The sequence below is a fragment of the Hippocampus comes genome, unplaced genomic scaffold (genome assembly GCF_001891065.2).
Source record: "Hippocampus comes isolate QL1 unplaced genomic scaffold, H_comes_QL1_v1.1 scaffold242, whole genome shotgun sequence".
Lineage (NCBI taxonomy): Eukaryota > Metazoa > Chordata > Actinopteri > Syngnathiformes > Syngnathidae > Hippocampus > Hippocampus comes.
In genome coordinates this window covers 1682442-1698782 of record NW_017805385.1, presented here as the reverse complement: position 1 = coordinate 1698782, position 16341 = coordinate 1682442, and the positions used below count along the sequence as shown (strand labels likewise).

The window sequence follows — 16341 nt, the reverse complement described above, 5'->3', positions numbered from 1 at the left end:
ACACACACACACACACACACACACACACACACACACACACACACACACACACACACACACACACACACACACACACAAGGGAATCCCCTTTCAGGTTTTGTCCGCTTTGACAAACAGCACCTAAAAGTGAGGAGACATGAATTAGTCACTTCATGACTCAAACATTCACCACAGGATTGGTATTCCGAACCTTGCAAGGACCTCTAAACAAGTTGGGGCGTAATTACAGCTGCAAGACAAATGATGCAAACACTGGGGAAAGACTGTACCTGGATTTTCTGCATAAAGTGGTCATAAAACACGATCCCATCTTAATGCAAGTAACAACACTAGACAAAATCTGCTGACTGCTCCAAGAGCTAATCAGAGGCAGGAGTCGATTTAAGGTAGCAAGTGTTGGCTCGAGCCTCTCTGCCAGATGAAAAAAAAAAAAAATAAATCACAAGAACTTTGCTATTCTTGATAATGATAACCTAAAATCTATCGGAATACCCACAATTTTGAGTAGTTTATTGCCCAAGATGAGAGAGATGGTTTAAAAATGTTGAAAGCTCAGCACTGTTGCTACTCAGTCCAGGAGTGGCCTTCCCGCGCCCGGCCAACGGCAGGGAAATTCTTGGTTCATTTCCGCACGGTGGTGTGATGCACCACGACCACTTGCCTGCTAGCAACCGGAAGCAAGAGGACGGACTTCCGTACTTCAACCCACAAAGGGTTTGCTTAATGTTCTGTTCATCCGGTCATGTTGTTTTGGTGACAAAAATTCTTTCAGGTCAAAACCGAAAATACACATCTGGACCATTTTCAGTTGAAAATGTGTGAATTTTCAGTGCATCCCTGTTAGTTTTTTCATTGCTTGTGACTTTTTGTTTTCCGGTAATTTTGGGTTGAACTCACACGCTCTTGCGCCATCCAACAGAGGAGTCGTGTGTTTTGGCTTGTCCTGGCCTCTCTCCCAGACATACAGTTGCCTCCCAGTTATTACTGCTCCAGCTAAATTGGGCCAACTACGAGATGAGTACCGACACTGAGTTCACTTAACCAACATTATGTTTAGGTAACAGAAGCCAGCAACAGCCTGACGGCGCATAAATATATACAAAGAAAACTTGCACAGCGGACTAGTCTGCCAGTATAAACAAGATCTTATGATGAGATGCACTGAGTGTGGTAAGCTTCTCCTTAGACATTTGTCACGACCTTTTCGGATTAGTGTCACTGTGTTGAATTTCATCTGAACACTAAAACAACAACTTGGGAGACAGCGGAGGAGACCTTTACTAGGTCAAACAGTTCCATAAGACACAAATCAACATACCAAGACAAGAGTCAATGTTAAAGGGGCGTCAGTCCTGAACAGAAAAAAAAAATGAATTGTTCGCTTTTCAGCCCCAGTGAAAGATAGACTCTGACGAATCAGATGCCTACAAAACTTAAAGATAGGCTTGACATAACGAATGGTGCCATACTACTGACACAGCAAAAGGAAACTTTAAACCTCACATAAATTCTCAAGAGAAATGTGGGACTGTAAACATGCCAAGCATTGAGTTTAACACTCCCAATACCAAATAATCTTTGAAGCTTGAGTTAGATAAACTGTAAATTGCAAAGACCAGATGGGTCACATTTTCTAAACTGTTCATTCAATGAAACCAAACCAAGGATTGCATGGTAAAACTGTAGAAGTAGGGGAAATGGGTGAGTTATATATATATATATCACACACACACACACACAGTTTAGCCTCACTATTAATGCTTTTGTGGATTGCTTACATATGATTTCTTTTATATATATATATAAAACAATACAACATACAATATTTACTGTTTGGATGGTTGATAATAAGGCGGCACGGTGGAAACTGGTTAGCATGTCCGCTTCACAGTACAGAAGTGCAAGATTCGATTCCGGCTACAGGTCAGCTGTTATGGAACCTTGTATAATGTAAAGGCCAAAAATGTGTGTCATACGGACCCATACTGCATGGTGAAAATGGAAGATTATCAAATTATTATTTTAATAACTTACTATATGAGCAAAATTACAGCAGGTAAACAAACTATTGGGAAATTTATGTGAGACCTATAAATATATTGTAAATGTGACCATACCAAATAAAATGAACAGAAACTAAAATACTTGTAATATAGTGATCCAAGATGACAATATCAGTGTCTTATTTGTTATTTTTTTGTACCATCCAGCTTATATTTAAGCCTACTGTTGACCTAAATAAAAGATACAGAGTGTATATACATGCGCTCAATTGTAAAATAAATGGATTTCACCTGCTTTAGGGCAAGCTATATCTGCCTTAACATATTTAATCTGCAACAGGAGAAAAGGTTTGATAAAAGATAAGAGCAAACTGGCACAATGACAAAGTCGTACTGTATTTGTCAACTAAACACTGTGTTGAACCACAAATACCTCATAGACTGCTTATCTGAAAACATGCATGCTAGCCATTTAATTCCGGGGAAAGGCTTACTTAAGGATAAGAGGTTATCATCTGGCAACAGCAATAACATCCTTGCATATAATATACACATCTTACTCCTAAATCACTCTGTAATACGAAGAGATTTGAGCCAGATATGAGCCTTCAACCCATTTTCGTATGAATCTCTTAATGTCATATTATTGAAATTTGAGCACGGCGACAATCAATCACAGCCAAACTGATTATTTTTACATACATTACGTTTTATTTTGTGCACAATGCCATAAGGGGGGGGGGGGAGTCCAGTTTTATCGTAATATTTATATACTAGAAAGTAAGGCTTGGAGAGGAAATTGTCCACAGTGATGTCAGTGTGCAGTTTGAAAACTAAATTAAGCTTCAAGAACTGTATGGTCACATGCACTGCAGAAACAGTGCTAATGCAGCAGTGAAACTTGTTTCCTTCACACAGGTCAGAAAAGCATTATCGAAGGGAAATACAATAAAAGGAATAAACTTCACTCCAGGCATAAGGACAACATATATGAGCAAAGGACTATGAACGAAAGAGCAGAGCGTTTAAAGATAAGATGGCATTTAGTATGTGCGAAATTGTTCGAGTGATACGACAGAGTGTGCAAATATTACGAGGCCAGACGGGGCACTATTTGCACATTAGGAATATCCGAAGGTTTATCACTCTTTTATTTTATGTTGGTGTAGATATCCTCTGCTGCTCGTGAAATGTTTGCTTTATTCCCATGATGCACCTGCAGGGCGGTCGGCTGCAAACCGAGAGGGGGGGACTGTGTGACGTGAATTGTTGTCATTTCAATTTTCAAATCAGGTGCTAAACACACAAAGATTGCAGACACAAGAACACTGCAAGATACATTTGAGCCAAGTCAGGCTTGCCAACAGATGGGGGGGGGGGGAGAAACAATCTTCAAAGGTTTACCAAACAGCAATACTGATGGAAGATGAAAACATCGTTAAGGTCATGTCTCCCTTCAATACCACAAGTCCACGAAAGGTCAACAGCTTGCCTTACCGTTCTTTCAAGAAGTCAACCACTCTTCTGAAGTCATCAATGCAATACTCCCTCTTCATGTCCATGAGGACGCTGTCAGAGGCTGACTGCACAGGAACGTGAAGGAAGGCATAGACACGTGGATGATTCAATATCTTCGCCATCTCCTAAAGAGGCACAGGACAGACAAGGAAGGGATGGTAAAATTGTAAAACGTTGGAAGGGATTCGTGACAGGGTCCAAAAGCAACTTTGGAGCCCTATAAATGTCTTCATGTGTTGACTTGATTATCATGGTGTTTTGTTGCTGTGTCTCTTTCCGGACACGCAATGCAGAACTTTTTTTTTTTTCCTTTTGAAACTGCCCATTCCATTTCGGCATGTATGCACGTGCGTGTTTGTTTAATGCCTTCTTGTCCTTTAAACCCGACAAAGTGAAAATAGCTGGAGGCTTACAATGAAATAAATATGTTAAAGGACTTCAAAAAGCTTGAAATCCCACATTGCTGTTTTTCAACTCATAATAATGCTCAGACAGACCACATTTGTATTTGATATAAATGAAATTAAGACCCTCAATAAAAACAAGTGTTTTTAATGTTTTTTTTTTTTTGGGGGGGGGGGGGTGGACAATACGTTTAAATGAGCATGCTTTTTAAAAACGCCATATTAATGAAGATAGAAGGGGTATTGCATTTTTTTAACGGTAATTTCTACAACTAAAAGGCTGGAGAGAGCACAGATGTCAAATTTGTCTAATGGACATAATCAAGGTGGTATCATTAGCATGCTAATCACCAGAAGAAGGGCAAGAGAAAAGGAGAGGGGAGAATGAAATGATTTAATGATTTCTGACAAGAATGTACTGATTGCAGTCCGTCTTTTCATTAAGATCTATTGAAGACGGTTCCTACTTCATGCGCAGACAAAATGTACGTACACGCGCACACATCGACACGCAGAGACACACAGAGCTCAGTCACAGCGCACCGCAGGGGGTTGACCAATGCAAGCTCCAAATTAGAAAGAATTAATTTGGTTGGGAAAAAAAGGCGCTTGATTGGTGACAGAAATCAGCTTGCGACAAGTGTGAGAGAATGTGTGAGTGTGAGAGAGAGAGAGAGAGAGAGAGAGAGAGAGAGAGAGAGAGAGAGAGAGAGAGAGAGAGAGAGGGGGGGGGGGGTTAAAGGAAAACAATTCAAGCATCAATAATGTTTGCTCATATGCTGTGTGAAGGACTAACAAGAAGTATATTTTATTTCCAAGCCCTCCCAAACGACTCTGTTTAGACAACTGATTTGATTATTAGTTTTTTGTTGGGACCGAAGGTTTACAATTTCAGAAATAGGGCTGTACCATATTGGAAAAAAAATGTGATAAGGGTGTTGTATATTGTGATAGACATTATTGCGATATTTAACATGCATGTAAAGAAATGCCATTTTTATTATCTCAATTAAAGAAATCTTTTTCCTGATTTTATAGATTGATGAAAATCCTTCAACACTAGCGTATGTACGAATCTATGTATCCATTTTTGACCTAGAATAATACTAGTGTCACTGGGTTGACTTCAAAAGAGCAGAAATACATTCAATGTTTGTGCTCCGAATTGTTCTCGAATTTTTCTGTAATATCATCAAAAACAACTCCACTACCCGAGAAAAAGAATACAAGTCAAAGAAAGCATTGCATGTGCAATATTGCTGTGACAGGCATGTCCACTCTGAGAGTAATTAATATGTACAGGTCATCGTGGGCACAGTGGGATGAAGTCATACTGTCGCCTTTAGCACTTGTAAACTGAGCTTAGTGAGCTGTCAATTATTTTGATACAGTCATCTGTCTGTAGGTCAGCAATATATACCGGGGCAGAAACTGGATCCATGTGTCGAAACTCCTTGTTTCGGTGTGCAGCGTAGTCTTGTTTTAGTATGCAAGAGGCATACATTATTAGCTATGGCAATATGTTGCAGTCTAGATTCCCGATCAGGGATAACTCCCGGATGATCAAGATGTGTGTGCATGTGAGTACCGGCGGCAACCGGGGTCTAAACGTGGTAGTTTCAGAAGCAGGGCACTGCTGAAGGCAACTGTGGGATTAATCTTATAAGGGGAGGACTTTTCGTTCACATGAGCCATTTATCGTGGGTGTCTGACAGAGTGCATCCCCATCCTCCAATCATTACCCACAACCCTGATATGAATCTCTGTCGTTAGCGATCCCTGCGGACCGCAGGCCTTTTTTGTGCTTGCGGACACTTTTGTGAGTCCGCAGAGAAAACGATGTCGCGATAACGACAGCACATTCAAACATCACCTCGTGGCCTGATGAGATTTTGCCGTTAAATGTTGGTACGAGTGCATTTTTGTGGATTTGTTCTGATTATCAGTTTAACAACAGTATGACATTGTGTCACTTTTTTTCATGCCCCCCTCGCCCCCCCTGTGATGGCTTTCGTTTTTGTTCACGCACGCAAGCAAGACACAAATTCCTTTCATCTTTTCTATATCAGCTCTGATAGACACACAAATCAAAAACCTTCTATCTCAACTGGCTTAGCTCAAAGGATCTGATATCCAGCCCGTTAAAATCAGATAGCACTGAAAGGAAAGGAACATATATGGTATGTGTGGAGAAGGGGAGACTTGGTTGAAAGATCTCACAAGAATTACACATTAACTTGCATATACCTCACCTCTATTTTCACAAAAACAAAACATGCTGTGATCTTTTGTTTTCTTTGGAAAAATTTCTTTGAGGATTTTGACTGTTCTTCCATCAACCATGGCCTTTTTCTGTACATGATCCCTGGCTGGCATTACAGATAAAATGGAATGCTACAATTCACTTCAATTTTTGATTAATATTGTAAATCTGGCTTCCCTCTCTTCCGACCCATAACAAAAACTACGATAACTAAAGCTTCAATGGTAATCCAAGGCCAGTGACAGAAAGAGAGAGAGAGATGTATAGTGTGTGTGTGTGTGTGTGTGTGTGTGTGTGTGTGTGTGTGTGTGTGTGTGTGTGTGTGTGTGTGTGTGTGTGTGTGTGTGTGTGTTGGACTGGGTCCTCGATGATGGAAAGAGCCCTCTTTCTGCATCTGGTGGTGAATATGTCTGTGGTTGTGGGGAGGTTGTTCCGCACAATCTGTTCCGCAGCTTTTAACGTACTTCGAAGAGCCTTCCTTTCTGTAGCCGAGCAGCAACAGTGCCACACCGTGATGGTGGCACTGAGGACACTCTCCACCTCACATCTGTAGAAGCTCCTCAAGACAAGGCTCCCCTGTTAAGCAGGTCATAACTGCCAGAGGAAGTCGAGACGTTGTTGAGTCTTCTTCGGCAGACCAGAAGTGTTTTGGGCTCAAGTGACGTCCTTGGAATGATGGACCCCAAGTTACTTGTGGGTGGAGACCACTTCTACTGCTGCTCCTCCGATGTGCTTGGGAGGGCATCTCAACACCATCTCCTTGGTCTTCAAAGGTTGTTACCTTTGCACCAGTCCACCAGATCTACCTCCTCGCTGTACTTGCACTCATCGTTGTCCGTGATGAGTCCCACTACCGCTACGTTCTCTGCAAACTTCACTGCATGACAACTCAGGAATTTCACAGAGCAGTCATAGGCCAGTAGTGTGAAACGGAGGGGGCTTAGCACACAGCCCTGGGGAGAGCTAGTTCTGAGGGTCATGGAGGAGATGGTGCTGTGGATCCTGACAGTCTGTGGTCTGTTGGTGAGCAAGTACAGGTCCCAGTTCCCCATTGATGGACTGTCTGACTGAGCGTGTGTTGGCGACTGCACATGTCAATTAGTGTCGGGCAGAACCCTTTTAGGTAACAATTGGTTTCTGCTAATAATCACCACGAGGTGGCATCGGAACACTAACAGGGAAACAATTCAGTGGGGAATACAAAGAGACTGTAACTCCATATATAAGGCGGATTATAGGGCGCACTGTCGGCTTTTGAGAGAATTGAATGCTTTTAGGTGCGCCTGATTGTGCGAAATATATGGTATTTCTTTTTGTGACACGAGCCCTGGAACTTTACTGGCACACCTCATATATTTGTGAAGCATAGACAATTATACACAAACCCACAAGTTGTATTAAGTGGGTATACCCAAGGGAGTCTCAGGGAAAAATATTCTACATTCTGTTCCCAGGATAGTAAGTCAAATCCCAGTTGGTGGGAACTGCATTCAGCAGCAGCCAAGAGAAACCAAGCTTCTCATGATATTCTACATCTCGAGGAGTGCACTTAATTTTCCCTTGAGGATAATACCAGAATGCAGCACCTCACACAGTGCAGTTACAATACATGGATTGTACGAAGAAAAATCGCTAGCATCTGTTATTAATGACTGACCTGACTGTACTATGCAGAAAAAAAGCTTCATTAAGTTTAAAAAAAAAAAAAAAAACAGGTAGTTTTTTTTTTTTAGCAAGGTTGATTTTATTTATTTATTTATTTATTTACTAAATCTGCTGAAGACTGTTTTCCACGGTTCAAACATAAGTTTTAACTGGAAACAGCATTGACTTATTTAATTAAGTGCGTTCCGACGGCTGACAAGATATAATTTACTTGAATCAAATTCAGTTTGACCTTATTTTCACTCAACATAAATAACATCTGAAAAAAAAACAGTCCAACACAAATGAGTTGTAGAGCACATTATTGAAATACTAGGCTTTCCTTTGCCTGCCTTTACTGGTCCATGGGCGCATTTAAATTGCGTCTCGTATGAATAAATGCATGTTAAATTTGTTGGTGTGTAAACCGATGATTTGCAGTTACATCAGCCGTGTAACGCACATTCAAAACACAAAGCTTTTCACTCACGTACTTTGAACCAAATTAAGATCACCTTTTGTGAAAAAAAAAAAAAAAAAAGGCTCCGGGCTCTCATTCATGGTGAATTCGTATTTATTTATTTGGTTGCCGTTTTTATTATGAATTGTTTTATTTCAGAGATTTTAAATGATAGTAATACTTTATTACCAATATTGCTTCCTCAAGGCAATTTTGTCAAACACAAACAGTATACATATCTGCTATTCCTTTTTGTTTTGTTTTGTTTTGCTTAATTTGCTCAGAACTATGAAAACTGATACCAGAGACTCAAGGTTATTTCATAAGCGAGCAAATTAGTTTCACGTTCTTCATGCTCAAGTTTAAGTCAAAGATGATAAAAATACAGCCCATGAGTTTAGCCACACTCTCAGCAGGATAACAAAAACTAACTGCGGCTAAGCGGAGCAAAAAAAGAGGAAAGAAATCGAGCCAATTAAAACACTTTCCAGATGAAGAAGAAAGGTGTCTGCACCCAACTGCTGAGAAGCATGAGGCAATACCTCTGCCTTCATCTGCTGCAGTGTTTAGTGAGGTGGAGCAAAATAGAGACAGGAAACAGCCACGCATAAGCAAGATATTCTGTGGCTAGTTAAAACGCTAGACGACAGGCCTCCTGCTTTAAGTCGGTGTTCACCAGATGCCATTCTGAATGTGTTGTTTTGCTCCTAATAGTCTGTAACCATATCGGAAAGAAACGGAACATTTTCAATCTCCAACAAGGAGAGCGAATTATGGTCTCCAGGAACCCTTGAATGTGATTACCATCATTCAGAAAACAAAAGACTGTGCAGGAAGTCGGAGGTCATAATTAAGAGACATATGAGAACAGTTTTACTGTGGGGCTTCATTTGGTGCGGGATCCCTGGCACAATGCAACATTAAGCCACTAATGTGAAGAGGCCCCCAAAGGCTTCATTAAAATGAAAATGGTCGTGAGACGGTGCCGTCTTAAGTGCGTGCGCTCATGTAGTTTGCTTGTCCGCATGTCTCGTGTGAAGGTGAGAAATGTGTGTGGGATATTATTTGGTATTTGTTACAAAAACAAAACAGTGATATTCCCCCTGGTGGTCGAAACTAAAGGTTGCAGGTAGGATTTGGGATTAGTCTCAAATACAGCAGAAAGAAAATGGCTTGGACTGCATCTGTTCAAGTCTGTTTAAAAACAATAAAATACTTTATAATACCACTTTTTTTGTGATGTGAATCTTTTGATCTGCCTCAATGCTCAATAATGTAATGAATTTAAAACGAAAATAGGGGGTTTCTCAGCAATGTTTTGATGAGATTAAAATATAGATTAATTGGATCAATTAATTAAAGATCACAATTAATTAATCTCACCTTTTTAATCTCTTGACAGCGCTAGCAAAACTTTCTATGTACAAATTTCAAAAGTGTAATTTCTTTTTTTTTTGTTGTTGCTGGGGTTTTTTGGGCAGTCCCACAACGCTCAAATTAAAATTTGTTGTGAAGTGACACATTGATAATGTCAGTCAAAAAAAACCCCCAAAAAACAAACCAAAAAAAAAAAACAAATCAAACAAACAATATAGCCGTCTCGTATCCAATTTGAATAAATCGTATTATTGTTATGCAAGATGCAAAACTGTAATGTCAAACCCAGTTTTCAGGGTGCACGTTTGGCAACATTTACATTAAAATTCCTGTGTTGGGACATAGATATCTGAGTCACATTAGATTGCATTTTTATTTTTATTTTTTTATGCTTGCACGTGAGACCAACATTGCTACATTGGATCAAGGAGATGCTATCGTCTCATAGTTTGGAACAACGTATTCATAGGCAAAAAAAAAAAAAAAAAGTTCAAAACATCGCATCAGTAATCATTTGAATGGATTTTGCTAAGCAGTAGATGTCTTGGAACGGCAGGAGTTTTGTTAAATAAAGCATCACAAAACGTAAAGTAAACTCCTCGGAGCTTGTACAGTCATGCATAAACCCATGACTGCACATCGCTGAGTGTGGAATGTGTGAACAGCCTATCTAATGGCTCTCTGGTCAAGCTCAGAGGAGGTTTGAGGAGGATGTTTAATGGACAAGAGCAATTTCATTCATCTCAGCCCGGCTGATTGCTTCGTACGGGGCTACTTTCACAGCTCATTTGCTGCTACCATGCTCAGCTCAATCACACGCGGGCTTGCAAAAGCAGCCTCACAGGTATCATCATGTATGTGCACAGACACCTTACACGATCAAAGGATAAAATGATGCACCTTTGACAGCCATTGAGCAATTTATTAGCAGGTGGTTTGATGGATCGCGGGAGGACTCGCTAAAAATGGCAGAAAAGTGAGGGACAAAAATGGTGGCATTTTACTTTAAACTACTCTAAAATGAAATACTGATTGCTGAATGCAATCAACTAAAACATCAGAGAGCAGAAGACCGAGAGGAGAGTCGGCCTGTAACTGCTCCAATCAGCAAATGGTACTGAGGTTGTCTGACAGGGGGGAAAAAAAAGAAAAAAAGAGAGAAAAGGAAAAGGCAGCACATGAGGAGAAATTGCGTGTTCTTGGGTGTCAGAGGGAGACAAGGCGCAGAAAAATGTGTGTGAGTGCGCGTGGAGGTGAACTTCTCAGAAGAAGAGGTGACTTAACATTTTCACTTTCAATCGTAGCCATTTACTACAATTCTGTTTTACAGTATAAGCGCTGTTCTTGTTCAAATGAAAAGGGTGTCATTTGGCCATCACTCGACATGACGACTGGATCGACTTTTGACCTTCATCATCAAACCATTCTTATTGCTGTGATTACTGCCGTCATGTTGGCAGCTATAAAAACTGGATAAACTATTGCAATTAGAACAAGTGGAAAAATTTACAGGTGGAAAAAGGAGATACTTCTGAACTGTAAAAAATTAAGAGGGAGAGGGGATGCAAGTGACTGCTCACTCTGCAGTGCGCATTTCACCCTTTGACGATCATTGGCAAAATTAAGACATATTGCAGAAAGCAGCCTCGGAAGGGCTGTGCAATGTGATGTAATAAAAAGTTGAGGGGCTTGTACAAAGGGTTGAAGGGTTATTTAAAAAAAAAAAGTCATCACCTGGTACCAAGGGTTTGTTTAAAAAGACAATGCTTTCATTCTCATATGATACTTAATGTGAGGATTTTTTTGGATAATAATGTGGTGGTTTTGGCACAATTTGATGTGTGCTATCCACTTTCATGAACGCTGACCACTTCCACCTCCTATTTTAGCACTGCTGTCGGCGCGCAGCTGAAAAGGAGCAGGTTTTATCTGTAGCTACTGTGGGTACCAACCGGTATGTTGACAGAGTGTTGACAGTTGAAACTGTAGACAAGGTGAGCGAATTTGTCTTGACACACGCAAAAAAAAAAAAAAAAAGTATAAACATTAGAAATCCCAATTACATGTAAGTACAATGAACCTAACATGCCTGTTTTTGGAATGTGGGACAAGTACCAAGAAAAACCTACACAAGTGTCATGAGAACGTGCAAACTCCACATAGGAAGGCCAGAACTCAGATTTGATCTCCCAACCTCAGAACTGTGAGGCAAATGTGCTACCCTCTTCGACGATCTGCCTGCTATTTGAACCATTACAGTACTAATCAGCCCCGTGTGAAGTAAACAGAAAATAATTCAACAAAAACTATACATTGGTGCCAATAAATAGTCATCAATGTGGCGTTTACAAGTAGGTCAAGAAAGGGGGGTTTTGTCAGTGGGTGGGAAACAAATCAAGAAGTGAAGTGTGGGTGGAAGTTGAATGAAGAAAGGGTAAATGGGGGACAAGAGCAACAAAAGGCACAGATAAGTTAGGGAAGATGACTCTTATCTTTTCTTATGTAGGTTAATTGACTGAGGAATTAAAAGGAAAAAAGATATAATTCAATGTAATGCATGGACATTAACAATAAACGGGTTGCCGGCATATGAAATGATTATTAAGATTCACACATAGAGCCCACGCTAATGTGTCATCCTAGCATATTTCTAATTATCGGTTAATTGTTATTCCCTATCATTAGGAGGGTGGTTTTTAATTGTAATGTAGCCAAGCAGAAACCCTACCTATACATGTGGGGGACAATTAGCCACCTCCATTAACCCCTGGTTAATTGCAACCTCCAATGCAACATCCCACAGCTCTGTTCTCACTCCTTTTTACCCCTCAAATCTATCCCGGGGCCTTCATCCCCATTTTTCCCCAAGTTCTGTCCTCATTTCACTTCATAATAGCCAATCAACTTTAATTGTTTGGTTCAACTGCATAAACTGTATGCTATGAACTTTACTGATGTGTCTTTTTTTTTTCTAGGTTAGAAGTCCCTGTTTGAGTCCTCCAAGACCTCTCTTTCTCCCTTTTTAATTTTCTCTACTACGTTTCCAAATGAATTTCCTCAGAGATTGATCGTAATCTTAAAAAGATAAGAAGAACTGCTTTCTGGAAATGACTGGCAATCACATAATCATAGGTTACACTCCGCCCCCTCTTGCCTCTCCCCTTTCCAAAAAAGTTAAAAAGTAAGCACCACCATAATATTTAAATATAAATGCAGTTTCAGTCATTATAGCCCTAATAGAACACACAGGTTTACATATTTAGAACATACATACAACTATTAACTAATAAGGCACGCACTTGCACCCATCCACCCATTTTTGTGCTCCATTGACGCCCAGAAATGTCGCTCAAACACCCTACTCCTTGACAGACTTCTGCCAAAAAGCCTAAGCACCAGAAGGTAATTGTGCTTCAGGTAAAGGTAAACTTCTAAACATACTTAAAAAAGGAAAACATCACGCTAGAGTATCTTGTCATTATGGCATGAATTAGAGATGAAAAAAAAAAACTGTAGTAAGAAAGACAGAAGAAGTACTGTTCATATTAATCTTTCCCTCAACACCCCTTCAATATTTTTCTATGTTGGTTTGTTTCCTTCTCCAAAAATGAATATGTTGTCTGAAAGCAGGGGCTAGTAAGCCCATTGCCTATTGAAAATCCTGACGACATGTCTGTTACCACTGACCGAGACAATAGACGGAGAAAAATATAATCAAGAAAGATAGAGTGTAAATTGGGAGATTTCAATGATAGTAAGTTAGATTGACAAGACACATGGCGAAGAGCAGCCTGAACGGAGAGAGAAAGACGGGATAACAATGTCCATTGTTCCATTAGGCAAGGCAATAACGACTGATAAAACGAGACGACTAAAGAGGACACAATGGTCCTTAATTGACTCATTAGTGAGAGAGGAGAATGAACTGCACTAATGAATGGAGGTTTGCAGCGATACTGCTTGCTAAGCAAAACGGAAAGGCATTTAGTTTATTAAATCTAGACAAAGCAATATTTGTCCACAAGAAGGGAGAACACAATAAGCCACAGGGACAGAACAAAAAAACAAAAACAAAACAACAAAAAAAAAGGACATATCTCTACAGTCAGCTGTCTGGTCAAACATATCTTCCTTAAACACATTACAATCGAGTTTGTGCAATATTTCATGTTACCCTTTGTCATGAATGGGTACTGATGTTTTAGGTTTTACATACCTCAAGGTGTTCTAGGATATAAGGTGGGTTGGTCATCCCGAGCCTGAGCATGGCCCCTTCAGGAATCTCCTCAACTAGCCTCCACAGTAGAGTGGGCAGGTCAGTCCCAATGTCTCGACCATAAGCTCCTGTGTCTTCACTGGTCAGCCAGATTTCACATACTCCCTCTAAACACACACACACACAAAACCAAGAAAAGATTGCACAGGTGAACAAAAGACCCTTTTCCACTGAGCGACATAAGTCAGTCCAGTTGGATTCAGTCTTGAATCTTTTGCTGTTTTCTATCGTCAAGGATCCGAAAATGTTCCAGCAGCTGTCTACTGGAGTCGCAGTACTGTATAGTACTGGAGCCACCCATTGATGAGCTGAAAGATAAGTGAGACGTTCTTGTTACGATGGACTGAATGAACAGAATAGCCTGCATTAAAAAAATGGGAATAAGGAATTAAGAGTGCCTTCCTTGTACAGTATACAGATAATATTCGCCTTGTACCGTGTCACGTCATCTTTAGTTAACTCATCGGCGAGCTGAATGCTGTCCTCCTGCTATGAAGATGCCGACATAGCCCGCGGTGGAAACACATGCCAGATCAAGATGAACCATAACCGTACCACGACAAGCACAACTTGTATTTTTTATTGTACAGCTCGCTTGAGACAAAGCTTCAGTTTCACTTGGGCATGAACAGTACACCGCCATGGTAAATACATCTAACTCAAGGTTATTGTGGTAACCGGCATGCAATACACAAGAGGACCTTCTTCATTGGAAGTGCAACCACCAGAGAATCATGTTTATCATTAATTGGATTTTACACCACCTTAATTTAGATTTATGTCTGCAACATGAATACACTTGAGCAAGGGAAGCTTTCGCAATTTCATGCATTAGAAAGATAAAAAAAATGCAATTCATGTCTCCTTGAGATTTTTTTTTTCAATTTCAGCAATTCAAGAAAAATTAAGATGTAACGCATTACACAAAATTGTAATTAAAAATTAACTGCAGTAATCATTACATAACGTTTATTATATGTGTTGCAATAAACCTGCATGTGGCACCTTTTTTATATTGTGTTATCACAATCTGTATTAGCATTATAAATCAAATACATGTCAATCAGTCAACTTGGCAGTGGTTTCCCAACATTTTATAGGAAGTAGCAGCTAAAAAAATTGCACTCTACAAGTACCACCATAGGACCAACATTATAATGGGCCAAAGTGTTCTTAAAAATGAGGCAGAGGTTTTATTCCAAAATTACATTTGGATTTATTATCGTAAGGCGCTGCAACATTAAGCACAGTGCAACCTTAACACTGTGCCTTAATGTAGGAAAATAAAATGCACCAAAGTAATGATCACGGTTAAATGTAATAAAAGTGTTGCATGAAAATCGGACTCCAATAATAGTTTAAAATAAAAACTAAGCATGAAAGACCCTATAGAGTAATTTGTATGTGGTTTTAAATACATCAAATATGTGTTGAAAACTGAGATGCATTTACTACTGAATTGATAAAAAATAGCATAAAACTCTTTTTCACCCTCTCAGGTGTCCCAATTTTTGGGACGGGCCTAAATGGGGACGAGCTGATGCAACCAAGGAACAGCATGAGTCCCCCCTCCCCGCGATATAAGTGCTCTCATTTCATTTGGGGCAATTTGGCACAATTGTCACGTTCTTACGGAGAATAACTTGGCCCATTTAAACGCTTACAACATGCAGTTATCCATCAAGTTATGCCCACAACCCGAAAAAGTATCTCTTCCCAAAAGTGTTCTGTGTTATTTGGCTACAAAGGCTCTGCCGCGTGGATGCATGAGCGACGTACGTCGCGAGACGGTGGAGAAACAGGCTGCCCCACGTGATGTCGTGGTTAACTACATCCAAATATGGCTATGAGATTTTGATCCTGTTTAGCCAGAATTTGCTAAAAGATTTCATGACCCGGCGCCAAGCCTGAAACTCTAATCTAAAATCACACCGGTTCCTTGAATTATTGTGAAGAGTTTACTTGCCATCGATTCTACGCTGCAAAGCCATCACAGTCACTCACAATAATTAAAATAACCACCTTATAAACATGCATTCGCGGAAGGTGAAGGTCATATCCAGCAAGAGGAGACTTATCTGGCTTCATGATAGATTAGAGCCACACTCACTACCACAGCTTAATGAGCTAACTGTCATTTGGCTGCAGGTCTGGAAATAGTTGATTGTCTGCTTAAGCTATGAGTTACGACACACCCCGGATCATGCAAGGAAATCTCAACGCATTTACACTCGCAGCGGGGGCAGTGGCACACGCTCACAAAGACACAACTGTCATTACCATTAACCAAGCGGAGTCGGACGGAAAGATGCATGTGGTCATTCAGAGAGGAGAAACGGTGTGGCTAATTGGATGCGTGCGAGTGCGGAACACTTAAAGGAGGAAAAGCACATATT

General features: G+C 40.2%; 1 protein-coding gene across 1 annotated transcript in view; it reads right to left on the bottom strand.

Moving 5' to 3' along the window:
• cdkal1 (CDK5 regulatory subunit associated protein 1-like 1) overlaps positions 1-16341 on the bottom strand; it is a 201470-nt gene that overhangs the window by 70613 nt on the left and 114516 nt on the right. The window contains exons 9-10 of the mRNA XM_019872988.1: positions 13886-14052; positions 3501-3646 (exon numbers count right to left, since the gene is read on the bottom strand). Coding sequence (XP_019728547.1) covers positions 3501-3646; positions 13886-14052 — 313 coding nt within the window. The remainder of the gene's footprint in view (positions 1-3500; positions 3647-13885; positions 14053-16341) is intronic.